This window comes from Hibiscus syriacus, unplaced genomic scaffold, assembly GCF_006381635.1.
Source record: "Hibiscus syriacus cultivar Baekdansim isolate YM2019G1 unplaced genomic scaffold, ASM638163v2 tig00110403_pilon, whole genome shotgun sequence".
Taxonomy (NCBI): domain Eukaryota; kingdom Viridiplantae; phylum Streptophyta; class Magnoliopsida; order Malvales; family Malvaceae; genus Hibiscus; species Hibiscus syriacus.
The window spans coordinates 380,239-398,183 of record NW_024062723.1 but is presented as its reverse complement, the minus strand read 5'-3'; the positions used below and the strand labels follow the sequence as shown (position 1 = coordinate 398,183).

Below are 17,945 nucleotides of genomic sequence, written 5' to 3'. Positions count from 1 at the left end.
GTAATATATATTTTAAATATTTTTAATTATTTAAAAATAAACGCTCAGTCATTTTTATTGTAATCACTGCTCGATGGTGCTCGAATTTAAGATCATTCCTTTAATCACTAGGGAATTTGGTTCGTGCCTTTTAAGTTATTTAAACCCATCCATTTTTATATATTTTATTGGACTATGGAAATTAAAGTTGATATTAGTGGGAAAGTGTAAATCAAATACAAAGTGTTGATTGGACCAAACCCTTTTTTCTTTTTCCATTTGTTGTTTATTAGAAATTTCCATGAGCTCCATCCCACCACCACCAACAACAAAAATCAACAGAAAAAATAAAAAATAAAAATTGACAACTCAGTGAGTTAGGTAATGCCATGAAGGAATCTAGACAAAGAATCTTAAATTACATTACATCTCAACGAAGAGCATGAACTATGGAAGTGCGGTTGGTTCTAAGCAACAGTGATGTGTTGACTGGCTCAGAACGAGTCAGTTTATTCACCGAGTCAAAACTCAAAGGCTTTTGGGATTTTGGACACGCCTCCATGGATGTGTGGTTGGAGATGCATGGACGGACACGTATTCAGGTGGAAAGGAATATCTCGACATGGGGATTACATGGCGATAGATGAAAGGCCTAGTGTCATTGGCGGCAGCTTCTTGGGTGTTGAAAAATGTTAAAAGATGGATTTGTCTTGTTTGATTTTCTTTTTCTATTGCTTTTGTGAGATTAAAACGTGACAATTAAAGGTAATAATAATGTTGACAATAATGATGGGCATCCATTGGCTATTGAACTTGACCTACAAGTAACAGAAATGACGGTTGTTGATTGGACACATGTTGAGAGTATCATGGTAAAATAAAATATTATTCGGTAAACTACGTTTATAGTAACTAAATTATCTATTTTAGTATTTTAATTTTAATTTAAATAATAATATTTAACATTTAGTTTTTGTTTCATTTTAGTACCTAGTATTAAAAATTTTAGTTATTACTTCATTTTAGTACACATGTTGAAAAATTAATGTTAATTTTTGAAAAATATTGAAAATTTATGTACTAAAACTGACCAAAAATGACAGTTTAAGTACTAAACGTGTTAATTTTTTAACGGGTGTACTAAAATGAAATGAAAACTAAACGTTATGTATGATTTTGAAAAAATAAAATTTAGGTACTAAAATGGATCAAATGATAGTTTAGATACTAAATACGTAGTTTATCCAAAATTTAATTAAAATTAGTAGTTTGAGTTTTAATTTGATTAATATTGCCATGGCATAACTATATATAATATGCGGGAAGTTTGGTGTTTTTTCCGAAAAATCACCAGTGATCGGTATATTTATCGATCTAACACCGGTCAGATTATATTTCCCGATCTAACACCCGTAGCAGTAAAGCGCACCCCTGAACCGCGCTATATGTTGATTTGGCACCACGTGGAGTATAGCGCGCCCCCTGTACCGTGCTATACGTTGACTGGGTTACACGTAGGGTATAGCGCGCGCTATACGCCACGTAGGGGTATAGCGCGGAATTAGGGGCCGCGCTATACGCCGTACCAAAATTATATTTAACACGGTCCCTGGTCTGCGCTATATAATAATTACGTATGCCGCGATGCAGGTCCCGCACCTTATATGTTTATAAATACCCTCCTCCGGTTACGTTTCTCACATCTCCTCTCATCTCTCCTCTCAATTTATAAATTAATACAATAATTCCGTTAACAAGTAATAATTCTGGCAATCTTCTCATATTTGATTTAGAAGTTCGTGCGATTTTTCGTTATAAGGTAATTTTGTTATAATTTTTTAATTATACTTATTGTTTATTTATTATCATTATTTGAAAAAATATTATACTAATTATTTTCAATTAATTTTTATGTTTGTAAAATTGAAAAGCGGGAGCATACGTCGAAATAGTTTTGCGGTGCAGGTAATAATATAAAATTATATTATTTAAATTATTTACGTTGATGTGTAAAAAATGTATTGTGTTATATTTTCGTTCATATATAATTTATTTAATCAGGTTTGTTTCAGTTATTTTTTTTTGCAGATATAATATTGTCGCACTTTTAAACTCAAAGAATGGCACGACTTTCAGGTATTGTTTATTATGATGGTGAAATTCGAGAAGATGAAACCGGCGTTGTTTTCGTATCAAATGAGCGTGTTAAAATATCATTCAAGAGAAACATAACTCTTGAGGAGCTGATAACGAAGATTTCGAGGAAGATTCATATTGGAAGTAGTAGAAGAATGTCGTCATTGCAGTACAGATTTCCAACATCATTGTTGCCATTAACTTATACATCGTTTGAACTTTCGAACAATGATGATGTTCAAATGATGGTTGAAGCTTAAAGTAATTATTCAGACGCCGCTATTGAGATGTATGCATATTTTTTTCAAGTGCGTGATATTCGGGGTCAATCATTAAGCTCCCACTATGGACTGATTGAATAAGTTGACAGTCCGACTACAGTAATGTGTAATGATTTTAATGTCATAATGGGGAGACATTCATCCGTAACTCCTTACGATATGTACCGAGGTGGGTCTACGAACAATCCGTATGGAAACACCGCATCCAGTTCAAGGGGAAGACATTCATCTGCAAATTTCTTTGACCATATGGAGATACCATCGACGCAACCATCTGTGCAGTTTCCATTTTGACACGATGGCTTCAAGCTCCAGTGGGAGGCATTCGACTGCGAGCTTTTTCGATCTCAATGTCGATATGCCTTCTAGTTTAAGGGGAAGACATGCAAATAGTAGGTTCTTCGACCTAAATGTGGAGAGCATGGAGGAACCATCATCTCCACCAGAAGAACTGCTTCGTGAGCCTGGTGCGGATAGTGTTGAGACTGGACTATTCATTCACCCAGAATCACCGCAATTCAACTCTGATGATGATGATGTAGATGAAGTACCAGGAAATGTGACACAAACTGACCCTCCTACACACATGTATGAAGTTGATTATGGTTCAATGTACGGGCCAAAATTTGCGGATATGCCTCATCTCGGTAACGATGGATATTACTCATCAATAAATAATGATGAGTTATCTTTAGGCATGGAGTTTTCAAGCAAAGAAGAAGCGATGATGGCTATCAAAAATTACAATATCCGTAATTTTGTTCAGTCCAGAGTCAACCGATCGACGACCGAAAAATATGTATGCTACTGTGTCCGACGCGAAAACGGATGCAATTGGATGGTTCGCGTATCGAAAATGAAGAAGAAAAACAACATATGAGAACTAACAGTATACAACGGTCCTCACACATGTTGTGCTGGAGGGGTTAACCAAGATCATCCCAACTTGGACTCTGAAGTGATATGTCAAGCCATCATGCCCATGGTAAAAGAAAGCTCTCATATAGCTGTTGCAGTGTTGATTTCAGCTATACAATCGCATGATGGGTACAATGTCTCCTATAAAAAAGCTTGGTTGGAAAAACAAAATGCCATTGTCAAACTCCATGGCGAATGGGATGCATCTTACAACGAACTTCCATGTTGGTTTAGGCTGGTGCGGACGTTGAATCCTGGATAATTGTGGACTTTGAAACCTCCTATGCATACCATAATTATCGAGTTCTTCGCGATCGATGCCAATTCTACTGGGTTTTTTGGAGTTACCCACAGTGCGTTAATGTAACATCTAAATTGTAAAACTTCAGATTTTGGTGATTTAAATTGGATATTTGAATAGTTCAATGATTGGTTCAGAAATATTTCCTAAAAGTTTATAGAAATTATCCAAAGAATTAAAGGGCAAAATGGTCATTTAGCATGAAAGATATTTTCCCCCAATTATATGAATGAATCACGTGGGATGGGGGAAAGAGTTATCTGAAAACTCTTTCTTCTTCCTTTCTTCTTCTCCCAACCGTGGAAGCTAGGCAAAGGTAAGGGTTTTCTGATTTGTTGGTTATTTGTTAAATTAAAGGTTAGGTTTTGATCATTAGATGATAACTAAGCTTAAGGAAAGCTTAAGTTGTCTTATAATCAAAAGATGAAGAAGTTATAAGAGATTTAAGAAAACGAGTTTTTATATGAAATCATGGAAAATAGTTAATAAGTTGAATTTGAAGTTAAATTTGACTTATCATCATGATAATTAAGGAATATGAAGTGTTAGAATTGTATTTAGAACATATTTAAATTTGAGTATGATTCTTGAATTTCATATGAAGGATAGGATTTTGAAGTTATAGATGATTTTCATGGATATAAGTTGGTTTAAGTAATGGTAGTTGAGTTTAATGGCATGATAGGGGTTTAAAATAGAAGAATTAAGTGAAGAATTGATGATTTTCGGGATTAAAATACAATTTCTAGGCAGAGGGAACCGATATCCTATGAATGGGAATCGATTCCCCCTCTTGGACGAAAATTTCCAGAATGTCCAGGGGGTATCTATTCCCCCTAAATGAAAAATAGAATTTGGTTCTTTAATCTGGCTTAAGTTGTTAACATCAAGTTTAAGGTTTAGGCTTCTGATAGTTGTTTTGAAATGTTATATTTATGTAGATATTGAGTATAAACAAGTTCCGGAATAATCAAAGGATTAGGATCGAATCAAAGAAAACAAGGCTAAGGTGAGTGCAATTTTAATTGTACTTATATTATTGAACGGACATTGACTTGCGATGAGCCAGTGATGGAGTTACTATGGTAAGAAGTGACTCCTAAAATGTTATTTAATTTGTGATTCTTATATGTGCATGAATACATGAAATGAGTATAGGTTATTATATATGTTACATGATATGTATAAACATAAGAGCATAAAACATAAGATATATGATATGATAAACATGATTATATGCATATGTGATATATGCTATGAGACATGACCAATGTGAAATAAGATAAGTTATGTGAATATATGAAATGATATATGAATATGCAATACGTGATACATGTGATATGATATGAAATACATGGTTACACATACATGTGGTATGTGACAGAAAAGAAAGAACAATTGATGAGAAAAGTATTCATCGTAAATGCCCATAGTATATGATACGAGAGCTATAGGTATAGTTGGCATGCCAAGAGTCAAGGGTATTGTAGTCCTTCGGGACGTAGTACTTCGGGACGTAGTGGTCCTACGGGGCATATATAGCAGTTCTTCTGGACGAATATTGAACAAATGTTCGGTGCCCCATGAGGGAATTTATACGAGCTGTGGTGACAGCATTGGTGCACAACCTCAATGTACTCACATACCTCTATTCTCAATAATATACATGGGCAATACAATTGAAAGATAAATTATAGTGAAAGTGATACAAGAAGGTAAGTTTCACGTGTGCATGACATGATTATATATATATGTCATGAAATATATATATATGCATATTGAAATGTCATGATCAAATGGTAAGAATGCATATTTATGAATCTATTGTTACATGTTCATTTATTGTCTCACTAAGTCTATGACTTAGCGTGTAAGTGATTTACACGTAGGTACCAAGAAACAAGAAGAGCAGTAATAGAAGTGGCAACGACAGTATCACTACTAGAAGATCAGATCAGAAGTAATCGACAAAGTATGTATTTTGTTGTGTATAGAGTGTTGGCATGTAATAAGTCGTTAATTATGAGCACTCTGATCGAGTTTGTATTTTATAGTTTCTTCTATGTAAATTAAAGTATTTTGTTTTAAACAAAGTTTTTTTTTAAATTTCCCGGGGATTTTCTTTAAGTGTCAAGGTTTTAAAAGTCAATGTGACACCTCGGACTCGTATTCGGGTCGGGTACGGGTTGGGGTGTTACAGTTAATGCTGCCAAATACTGCAAGCCTGTGGTCCAGATCGACGGGACTTTCTTGTATGGAAAATACAAGCAAGTTTTATTATTGGCAGTTGTCCAAGATGGCAATCACAACATTCTTCCAGTTGTTTTTGCTCTTATGGAAGGAGAAGATACATATTCTTGGGGTTTTTTCCTCCGAAATTTACGTGCACATGTTATCACGAGGGAAAACATCTGTTTCATTTCAGATCGCGGAGCTGGGATCAAAGTAGCGATGGAGTCTTTGGGTCCAATGTGGCAACCACCCTTTGTCCAACATAGGTATTGTCTCAGACACATTGCTGCGAACTATCATGGAAGGTACAAGAAGAATGATGAGCGATAATTAATTGTGCGTATGGTAAGTGAAAGCAAGTTAGTAAGTTATACATTTTTTGATCATTTTAATTTTGCAAAGAAAGCAAGTTAGTAAGTTATACATTTTTTGATCAGGTTACGAACTACTTCCTCGAGCATTTGAATCAATGCTTCAAGATTTGTGGACGAAGAACGAGGAAGGATACGATTACATCAGCCTCATCGATAAAGAAATGTGGACGAACGCATATGATGGTGGATATCGATATGGACATATGACGACCAACTTGGCTGAAACAATCAATTCAACCTTAAAGGGTGCACGTCACTTACCTGTAGTGGCTTTGGTAAAAACTATATATTTTCGTTTGGGGGTGCTTTTTGCGAAGCTCGGGGGACAAGCTCAAACCTGAATGCAAGGCGGTCATGTCTATCACCCTAGATTAGTTGTAGATATACAGAAAAAAGTGTTATATCAAATAGAATGTCTATAACAATCTTCTCTAGAAGGCATGAAATGTTTCGTGTCACAGAGTTACCGCGACCTCTTCAAGGGATTGAAGTTGTGTCGTTAAGAGTAAATCTAAGGGACAGAACGTGCGACTGCGGGTTTTTTCAAGCTCTGAAGTATCCATGCTCTCATGTGATAGCAGCTTGCTCGCACACACGTCAAAACTATAACCATTTTGTGGATCCCGTATACCCACTATCTGAAGTTTTTAAGGTATATGAATTTGAGTTTTCCCCCATAAGTAGTGATAAAGACCCTGATGAGGTTCAAGATTAGCTTCCGATTGTACCAAATCAGAGTTTATTGAGGGAGCGTGGTCGTTCAAAATCCAATCGAATTCATTGCGATATGGATATTCGAGAAAGATCTAGACAAGACAGAAGATGTGGGCATTGTAGAAACCCAGGGCACACGAGAAAAACATGTCCACTTCTATTGTCATCAAGTAACAATTGATGAGGAAATGATGTATTTGTTTATCAAATAATAATTCTTGTACTTTAATTTGCATTTACTTCAAGTTAATGATAACCAAATTGGTATTTGAATATAATTTTAAATACAACAAACTTACAATAAGTATTAAATGGTAAATGATAACCAAATTACAATAGCAGATATTAAATGGAAATAAACAAAATTAACTGAAATACATTAAAAAAAGTCCAACAAATTTAACAAAATAAAGTATTAAATGAGAAATAAAAAAAATTACAATTTAACAAAATAAAGTAAATACAAATATAATAAAAAAAATCTATCAATGCCTGCGATGCGAATGTGTTCCGCAGGGCGGTGGTTGTCGGTCTCGAGGAAGATTTCTTCGTATCACTGGTTCTGACTCCTCGCTGTCATCATCATCATCACCACCATCGTCGTCGTCGTCGTCCTGAGCAGATACATTAGGTTGATGAGGAGCTGATGACGATGAAGCACCTCCATAGAATAAGGACCCTGGAGGTGTATGACTGACTATCCTATTGGCCTGCAAAAACTGGGAAAACCCAGACATCGCTGAGTGTGAAAACTGTACAGGAGGTGTATGTGTTGCGGCCTTGGGTGATGAGGTTGAACCCGCCAAATATCCAAAATATGAACCCTAAGTCAGATCTGCAAAAATAGACCCATAATAACCTCCAGGAGGGGTCATCTGTGACGGCGGCGGCGGGGGGGTCATAAAACCAGGTGAAGACGGTAGCGACATCTGGTAATGGAAAGGTGATGACGGCATCATATATGGATGCGACATCATAAATGGTTGCGGTAGTTGCTGTGAAGGTCCTGCTGGTGCAGTTGAGGATGAACCGGAAGCACCTGCTCTCCGTCCACAAGTCGGGGGACGATGGAGAGGTGTCGGTGAACATCTCTGTCGACGTCGTGGAAAGGTCTGCCCTCGTGCGTCCTCGGGAAGTAGAAACGGTTTCCCGTTACTATTGAACCACTCATAATAATCCTCAGTATACATCAAGAAGTCAGTAAAAATGGGCTCTCTACGTGGAATGCGCCGATGTCGGTCATCCCACAACACGACCCACTCATGATGTCTCACTAGCCAATCTGTATCTGTCTTACCGCGTCTATCTAAGCTATGCAACTCATCCATATTGCGAGGTGCTTTCGGAATTGGTTGAAAACAACCAAACTGTCGGAGCACACGATCAGTGGAGTGCCACTCGACGGTCGCATAACAGATCAGAGGGACCATCGCCATCCAAACATCTAATGGACCCCTCAACTCAGGTGGGATTACCGCCCTCACATCATCAGTAGAATATGGCACCCATTCAAACTAAAACAAATAATATATATTTTTTATCAAAATAATAATCTAATTATATAACTATAATCTAAAATCGATTTTTAAACATTAAAATTCATACCTGTGTGCCAGTCTTCTGATCTATTAGCACCCTATTTTTTTTCTAAATCATCAGGTAGCTCCTGGTGATTTTTCCTATCAATAGACCACCTATTCAAGGAAAAAAATTTATTATACGTTGTATTAAATTATTAATATACAAAATCAGTTTTATAATTACCTCAGAAGTAGTGGAAATACGAATGAGTTCTTCACAACAGGACATAAAAAGGGCAATCGATATCATGCCCAAGACTGCAGCAGCAGGAGACATCCGTCGATAGCATTACGCCTGTAGTCAGTGGCTCCACACATCTCCTGTACAGCAAAGCCAAAACTGTCGAGCCCCAACTGAATGATCCGGCGAGACGAAAGTCGCTAAGATGTCGTAACCACATGCAGTGAACTAGGTTGCGCGATTTGTCTGGCATCAACAACCCTCCTATCAGCTGCAGTATGCATGCCCGTGCATATATCTTAACCTCATCCTCAGAGGCGTCTGCGCTCAACTCCCGAAAATTGGCATCTAACCAATTTAACGGTATCATACCTTCGATAAAATTTTTCGGGACACGTCCTAGACTATCCCGACACAAAGTAGTCCAAGAACCGGAAGTTATCCCCGATATCACATCTCCATCCACCGGAAGCCCCAGGTGCATAGAAACATCATCAAGCGTGATCGTGCACTCTCCGCACGGAAGATGGAATATATGGGTCTCCGGCCTCCACCGCTCTACTAAGGCATAAATCAGGTTTGGCTCTATCTTACAGTGACCCTGATATCTACCTATGTAACTGAATCCAGCCTCTACTAAATACGGCAAGACACGGCTGAGTATCACTAACTTAAGATTCCTAATAAAAGGATCTAATACACGATCCTTCTCCTAAAAATAAATAATTACAAAAATTAATTTTTAATCTAATAATCATCCATTAAATAAATCAACTATTTATTACTAATAATTTAAATTAAAACGTTAAAATGTTACTGTATCAACAAAGTGTCGAGATATTTAATTTTTAATCTAATAATCATGCATTAAATAAATAAACTAATTATTACTAATAATTTAAATTAAATTAAAACGTTAAAATGTTACCGTATCACCAAAGTGTAGAGATATATGATTTCCATCCGAGCGAAGTAGACTACCTTCCATTATATATCTGTAAAAGAATTATATTACTAAAATATTAAATAAAGTAAAATACTTAAATAAATTAAATACATAATATTAAAAATATTATAAAATATATCTTAAAGAGAGAGAGTATTTATGAGAAATTGAGAGAATTTGGTGTGATAAAAATGATTAAGGATGGGGATATTTATAGGGAGGATTGGAATGTGGACGGACGGGTATTTAGGGGTATAGCGCGCCCCTTGCACCACGCTATACCCCATGTGTCAGATAATTAGGTATAGCGCGGATCAGGGGGCGCGCTATATCCACGTGGTGCCAAATCAGCGTATAGCGCGGTACATGAGGCGCGCTTTACTGCTACGGGTGTTAGATCGAGAAATATAATCTGATCGATGTTAGATCGGTAAATATACCGATCACCGGTGATTTTTTTTAGAAAAACATCGGGAAGTTTGGCATCTTAAAAAATATTTTATAAGTTAAATTTAGTTTTAAAGTTAGACTGGTTGTATTTATTTTGGTTTATGCATCTTCGAGACCTAATTAGTCTTAATTTATGGCTTAAAACAGAGACTTAAGTCTTAATTTATGGCTATCAAGCTCAGATTATAATTCAGACAATCTCTGATCTGAATTAGACCTAGATTAACTAGAAAATATATTCGATAAAATTCTCTTTTCTCATAAACTATGTCGTTTCCATCTTCAACTGTTGTCACGTTATTTGCTAACATTTATCCATCTTTATTAGAGATGGGCATGGAACCCGAACTCGACAGGTTTCGACTCAACCCGACTTAATCGGGTAGGTTTTTTTTAATTCGGGGTCGGGTCGGGTTAATTCGTTTTTTTAAATGAGATGTTCGGATTTAAGGAGAAAAATACCCGACCCAACCCACAAAATATATAATTTTACCTTATATATTTATGAATAATTATAATAATACCCCACTATGTATTATTTTTTTTCAATTAAGTCACTGTTTTTATTGAATACAAATAATATTTTTTTATTATTTCGGGTCGGGTCAAGTCTGGTCCAATGGAATCTTGTTTTGGTCGGATCGGGTCAAGTTTCGAGTGGAAGATTCTTTGTTATCGGGTCGAGTGGACCCAAAAATCCGGCCTATACCCACCCCTAATCTTTATCCTCGATCAACAACACTCTCTATAAAAATCCCGTTCATGACCTATAAAGGAGAGGGAGGAAGCCAAACCCTAATCGGCTTTTTTTTACTATTGTTTGATTTATTTTATGAAAAAAAATATTTTTTTTAAAAATCGATCAAATGATATATAATCTTCAATCAATCAGTCATATCTATTAAAATACAAAATAGTATCCGTTCTAAATACTTTCAATCATTTGATAGTGAACACTCAATCACCTTAATATAATCCTTGATACTCAAACCAGTGACTTCTAGAAACAACAATGATTTTTTTAACTACTGAGGCAAGTTAATTCATACAAAATATTATTTGTACTCAATCTCTAGACATAGGTTACAAGAGGGTTTATATCTCTCGAGAAATCATGACACTTTGACTTAACCTATGATAGGTTCATATCATCTATCATAGCATAAATATTTCAATCAAACGATCATATTTATTGAAATTATCATTTTACAAATAGTCATCATGATTTTACATCTAATAACAATATTAAAGTTCGTTATAAATCTCTCGGCCAAAACTGAGAGAATGATCTAAAACCATATTAACTACTTCATCCATGTTTATGGACATTGATTAAGATCGTTTAATTATCATTTTACAAGTCTTTTACCTTTAATGCATCGTGTATCTATATGTGTGCAACAAAAACAAAATGAACGTTTCTTTTTCTTATTAAAACCGTCCCCCATTTAATGCAATGCTACAAAACACAGCACAAAGTAGCACCCGCCAATTTTGTTTTGGGTAGCCACCCACCTCTCCTTCAGCTGCCAAACAATGTGCCCTCCATGTGCCTTAATTCAACACTCCCCTCTCATATGGGGCCGTATTCAAGACCAATCATCAATGCAGCTGCCTTTCATTAATGTTAATCCCATCTCATATTTAGGTCACATAAACAAAAATATGGTAAATAACTGAGGCACGCATATGCAAATGTCTAATTATTGTAGTGTACATGTGTTAAAATATGTGAAGTTGATTCACTTTGTTAAAATAATTTATCTAGATGTTTTTATTGAAACCCATAGGCTAAACATTAGTGGGTATATAAAAAAATTAATTATTTGGTATATTATTGATTAAGGATAACACAAAAGGTAAATGTTAGTTGGCAGTTGGACGTTTTTTCAGGTAAAGTCTGTTGGTGTAATAGTTTTAATTTGAATTATTCGTTGGGAGGATATTCTTCTATCACCAATGGAGACACTAAAAGGCTGTGTTATTTAAACACCATCAACTATTACTAGTATGATCCTACAAGCACGAACTGAACGATTTCAAGGGTTAATGGACTTGTTATTATCCTTTGAGTTCGAACATCATATATGTCAGGAATATGATCGTTTATTGTCAAATGGTTAAGAGTCTCTGAAGATATACTTTCTTGTATTCACTCCGGATTTATTAAAAATTAATTCATCTAAAACGTAACAAATACTACCATTCATTTACAAGTTGCAATTGAGCCATTCAAGATTGATAAAATTTTCAATCAAAGATATATATCTTGAGAACACTAATACTTCTTTTATTTAAAATTATTATGTTCATGTGCTTTTATTTAAAAAAAACAGCTTATTGGCATTTCCCACCCCAAATTGGGTTTTTGAACATGTTTTATATAGGCTTATATAGGCTTATAGTTTCCACTTCGCTGTAATCATGTTGATAGTATTTAATCACGTGGCAATAGCACATGTCACCATGTGGACATGTGATCCAATGGCTTGCATTTGCATCTCTTATTACCATGAGATGCGCATACCATTTCCATGCCCTTACATGTGCAACTTTAACTATTACAGTTGCTACACTGATTTTTTTTTAATAATTTTCATTTTTCACAATTTGCAAACAAATATTTGTAAATATTCAAGATCCAATCATTGTGGGCACCAGACCACCTATTGATGGACATGTTGAAGGGTTTGAGAATGTTGTATTTTTATTATAAATTAATGTGTCATCTTTCGACAAATTAACCAACCGTTGGCTTTTAATTAAGTTTAGTAATATTATCATGAAGTGAAAGAATATAATATTAGACTTTTGAGCGGTTTAAGGTCATGCATGACATTAGGGCAAGATACAATCTCCCACTGCAAAATCATATGCTTTTTATTAATTAAATGGGAAGAAGATGAATGGAGATATGGTTGTTACATGTTAGCCTATTATTTGAAGTTTTATGTTAAAAAAAGTTGTTTATCCCTTTCATGTTCATGGTGGAAAATAAATTGGAATAGGGAATCAAGTATATTTTTTTAATTCTCATCAATAATTTTTTTAAAAAAAATTATTTGCTTTTGAGGAAACAAAAATCTTTTCCCAGAAGATTTGCTTATAATTAGTGTTAAAAAAATTGGAGACTATCAACATATTGATTTAAGTGGTAAGCAGTTTGATATTATTTAAATGAGATTTTAAATTCGAGGTTTTTTGCATACAGAAAATTCGACCCACCAAAATCAAATATACGATACAAATCGAATCAGATTAATCAAATTAAAACCCTAAACCTATGAGACAACTACAACAATGGAGGCTTTAAAGTCTTTAAAGAATGTGTATAATTATTCATTTAAATGATAAACAATATAATATCATTTAAGTAAGATTTAGAATTTAAATTCTTATAAGCGTAAAAAATAGAAGATTCACAATATAGGTCAGAAATGGAAAAAATTAGGGTTGTCGATGGAGAAACGTGTGGGACAAATGATGTGACTTAGATTTGGGGGTTGGAAAGCAGCAAACGCCACGTGTTCCCCTAAACCACTATCGTTCGAGGACACAACGCGGGGTTAGACGTGGTCTACCCTCCCTATCTATCTATAGTGCCATGCTCCAATATTCCATTACTCTTTTTCATTTTATTTTTCTTTCAAGGAAAAAAGGGCAAAACAACAATAGTTGCTATCAACGTTTAAAAAAAATAAGGGTAACGTACACAAATTGTCCTTTAATTATAGAGTATTATTTTATTAAGTCTTTCGACTATTAAAAATTATAATAATCATTCGATTATAGAATGTTGTTTTGTTAAGTCTATTAACTATTAAAAGTTATAAAATTATCATCTGACTATTTATTATGTTTCAAACTCGTCATTTTCTATTAAAAATTATGATTGTCAAAGATGACTGTTGACATAATGATCGATATATAATAGTCATTTGTGATTCTGAGATTAAATTTTATTATATCATGGTCAACAAGTTAACGTTCAACTCATAATACCGTCAGTTTTTTTTAATGAAAAAATGATGAGTTTTTAACACAATAAATAGTCGGGTGACCATATTTTAACTTTTAATAATCGATGGACTCAACAAAGCAACATTCTATAGTCAGATGATCATTTTGTAATTTTTAATAGTCAAGTGACTTAATAAAATAATATCCTATAATCAGATGACTATTTGTGTACTTTACCCAAAATAATATTAAAAAAAACTAATATAATATCAGTAAAATTTATGAGTATGTATCATATTTGAATTATTATCGAAGCATAAAATCACTCTATATATATATATATATATATATATGATACTAACTAATAAGTTTTTTTATATACTTTTATAAAGTAACTATTCTATTTCCCTTTCTCCTACTCACAATTGTTCATAACAGATTACTAAGTAATCATTACATTAACTAAATTACTAATAATGTAAATTATACAATTTTTTTAATTAGGTTAAATTTTGCCCATCCAACAATAAGCAGAAGTAATTGCTACCAAATTTGGATAATAAGATTCCATTTAATTAATTTGTACAATATCTTTTTATTAAACGAATGAGATTATAAAGTAATATATATTATAAATATTCTTAATCATTTGACAATTAATGTTTAATCATTTCTACAATCGTTGATGCTTGAATTTATATAACCTTTAAAAATAACACTGATTACTTTAATCATTAAAATATTTTAATTTGTGCACACCCATTTTATTCAATTACAATTCCAAACATCAACTTATATCTTAAAAATAAATAAAGAAAGGAAAAAAATCGTATTCCAAAAAGAAAGGTTGAGGGGGGTGATGGTGTCAAGGATTAAGCAAATATGTCCCGCACCCCCCCCCCCCAACACACACTGGTCGTCTAAATCACTTTAAAAATTGTAACATAAACTCACCCTAGGATGGGCCCACCTTCACTACTGAAATGCAACACGTGGTCTTCTCTTACATGTCTCTAGTGGACCTCTTCCCTCCTCTCCATTCTCTATATATACCTTCTTCTGCTCTCTCCCCAACACTCACTCCGCTCCTCCCCACCTTTTCTCTCCAACCAAACATCACCTAAGCCAACAAAAGCGCACATTTTCTCTTCATATTTGTCATTCTTTCTAAAGAGCCAATCAAGTTTCACTTATTCGATTTCAGAACATAGTGACTGGCCCTATGGCATCTTCATCGGCATCATCGGTTGCTAGTGGGAGCTGTTGTCTTAAGGCTAAATTCTCTGTTTCGAGTTCAAAATCAGCTTCTTCCTCTATAGCTTTCAAGAGGGGGAATGGGAGAAAACCCTACATTTCGTGTTCTCTTCAGACTCCTTCCATTCTTCATTTTCCTAAGCAACAATCACCTGCTTTCCCTCCGTCGCCTTCTTCCAGTCCTTCCACGAAGCATGCTTCTTACGATGATGAAGCTCAATCCCAGCAATGGAATCCCTTGCAGAGAGCGGCGGCTATGGCTTTTGATGCAGTAGAGAATGCTTTAGTCTCTCACGAGCGTCGGCACCCTTTGCCGAAAACAGCTGACCCCAGAGTTCAAATCGCCGGCAACTTTGGGCCTGTCCCTGAGCAGCCAGTCAAGCAGAGACTCCCCTTCATCGGCACAATCCCAGAATGTATACAGGGTGTCTACGCTCGAAACGGGGCGAACCCGCTTCATGAGCCGGTGGCCGGACACCATTTCTTCGATGGGGATGGGATGGTTCATGCGGTTCAGTTCAAAAACGGCTCAGCTAGCTACGCATGTAGGTTCACTGAAACCAACCGTCTTGCTCAGGAACGATCTTTCGGGCGTCCGGTTTTCCCCAAGGCCATAGGTGAACTACATGGCCACTCAGGCATAGCTAGGCTGTTACTTTTCTACGCTCGAGGCTTATTCGGACTCGTCGATCCGAGTCATGGTACCGGCGTTGCCAACGCTGGACTAGTTTATTTCAACGGCCACCTTCTCGCCATGTCGGAAGACGATTTGCCTTACCATGTTCGTATCACACCGTCCGGTGACTTGAAAACCGTGGGCAGATATGATTTTGATGGGCAGTTAAAGTCTACAATGATTGCTCACCCCAAAGTTGATCCACAGACGGGTGAATTCTTCGCTCTCAGCTACGATGTTATCCAAAAGCCATATCTCAAGTACTTTAAATTCGCACCCGATGGTAAGAAATCACCCGATGTCGAAATCCCGGTCGACGGTCCGACAATGATGCACGATTTCGCAATCACCGAGAATTTTGTGGTGATCCCGGACCAGCAAGTAGTTTTCAAGTTGGGTGAAATGGTTCATGGTGGTTCACCAGTGGTGTACGACAAGAACAAGGTGTCAAAGTTTGGGGTATTGGACAAGAATGCCATTGATGCTTCCGGGATTAAATGGATCGAGGCACCTGATTGCTTCTGTTTCCATCTTTGGAATGCATGGGAAGAGCCGGAGACCGATGAGGTTGTTGTGATCGGCTCTTGCATGACGCCCCCGGATTCCATTTTCAACGAATGTGAAGAGAATCTCAAGAGTGTTCTGTCCGAAATTCGATTGAATTTGAAGACCGGGAAATCGACTTGCCGCGCCATCGTATCGGAATCCGAGCAAGTTAACCTGGAGGCAGGGATGGTGAACAAGAACTTACTCGGAAGAAAAACCCGGTATGCATATTTAGCACTAGCCGAGCCTTGGCCTAAAGTGTCAGGATTCGCCAAAGTCGACCTCTCGACCGGCGAGGTTAACAAATATATCTATGGAGAACAAAGGTATGGCGGCGAGCCTTTGTTCTTCCCTCGAAACCCCGATTCTCCGGGCGAAGTCGACGGCTATATTTTGGCCTTCGTCCACGACGAAAAGACCTGGAAATCAGAACTGCAGATAGTGAACGCCATGGACTTAAAGCTGGAAGCCACGGTTCAACTTCCGTCTCGAGTTCCATACGGTTTTCATGGAACATTCATAAGCTCAAATGACTTGGAAAAACAAGCCTAATTCCATCAGCCATTTTCAATGCTCAAAAAAAGGAAAGATTTACCAGAGGGATGCTTTGCATAGGATGTGTCCGGAATCTCTTCCTCTGTTTTTTGGGATTAGTCCCACACTTTCACAACACCTTTTTGGTTATATTTTAAGGTGAAAAGATTTTGAGAAACACAGCTTGTAGCTTTTGACCATCGAAGCTCAGCTGGTTTCTGCTTATTGTTTCGCCGTGTGTTCATTAAACAGTACATAAAATCACAGGAAAAATAGTATTTCCTCTGTAATTCTCCCTTTCTTTGTGAATACCTGAAATCCACAGTAAATGAAATGTTTCTTAAATACCATTTGTTTATTACAATTAAATATCTACCCTGTACCAGAACAGTGCCTGGATTGTTTATATTTCCATAGACAGCCGACAGGACAAGTCAATTTGTTCTAACATATCTAGTGGCTGGTCTGGTTTGACAAAGAACAACCAAGTTGAAATTTTTAGAAACAATGAGCAAATTTTTAGAAACAAGTTGAAATTTTTTAATGATAATATATTTTTCGCCTCCTAAAATATTATAAATTTATTTTCATAAAATATTCTGGCCCAAATTTTTTTACCATAAAAAGGTAGAGATAATTAACAATTTAGACCTTTAAATTTTGATTTATTTTGATTTTGTCATCCCATTTTCTATTGTTAATTATACTTTACATCTAAAATCTTGACTCCGTCTCCAATGGTTCATTGTCATCACCTGAAAAAAAGTAAACAAAGACATCAATTAGTTTATAATGGACCAGGGAAGGGGACGAAGGAAAATGAAAAGAGATGATATTTCAGGTGAAAGAAAGTGATTATGAATAAGGCAACGTACATAATGCC

At 35.8% G+C, this 17,945-nt stretch overlaps 1 protein-coding gene across 1 annotated transcript; it reads left to right on the top strand.

The window, feature by feature from the left end:
• The first annotated feature begins 15,161 nt into the window (after nucleotides 1–15,161).
• Nucleotides 15,162–17,152, top strand: LOC120123814 (9-cis-epoxycarotenoid dioxygenase NCED1, chloroplastic-like). Its single transcript, XM_039142638.1, has one exon. It carries the CDS (start codon nucleotides 15,275–15,277, stop codon nucleotides 17,078–17,080), a length of 1,806 nt encoding a protein of 601 aa, XP_038998569.1. The 5' UTR covers nucleotides 15,162–15,274; the 3' UTR covers nucleotides 17,081–17,152.
• The last annotated feature ends 793 nt before the right edge of the window (nucleotides 17,153–17,945 follow it).

Excerpts from the sequence above, each read along its gene's own strand:
- LOC120123814 (XM_039142638.1), top strand. The coding sequence starts at position 15,275 with ATGGCATCTTCATCGGCATCATCGGTTGCTAGTGGGAGCTGTTGTCTT.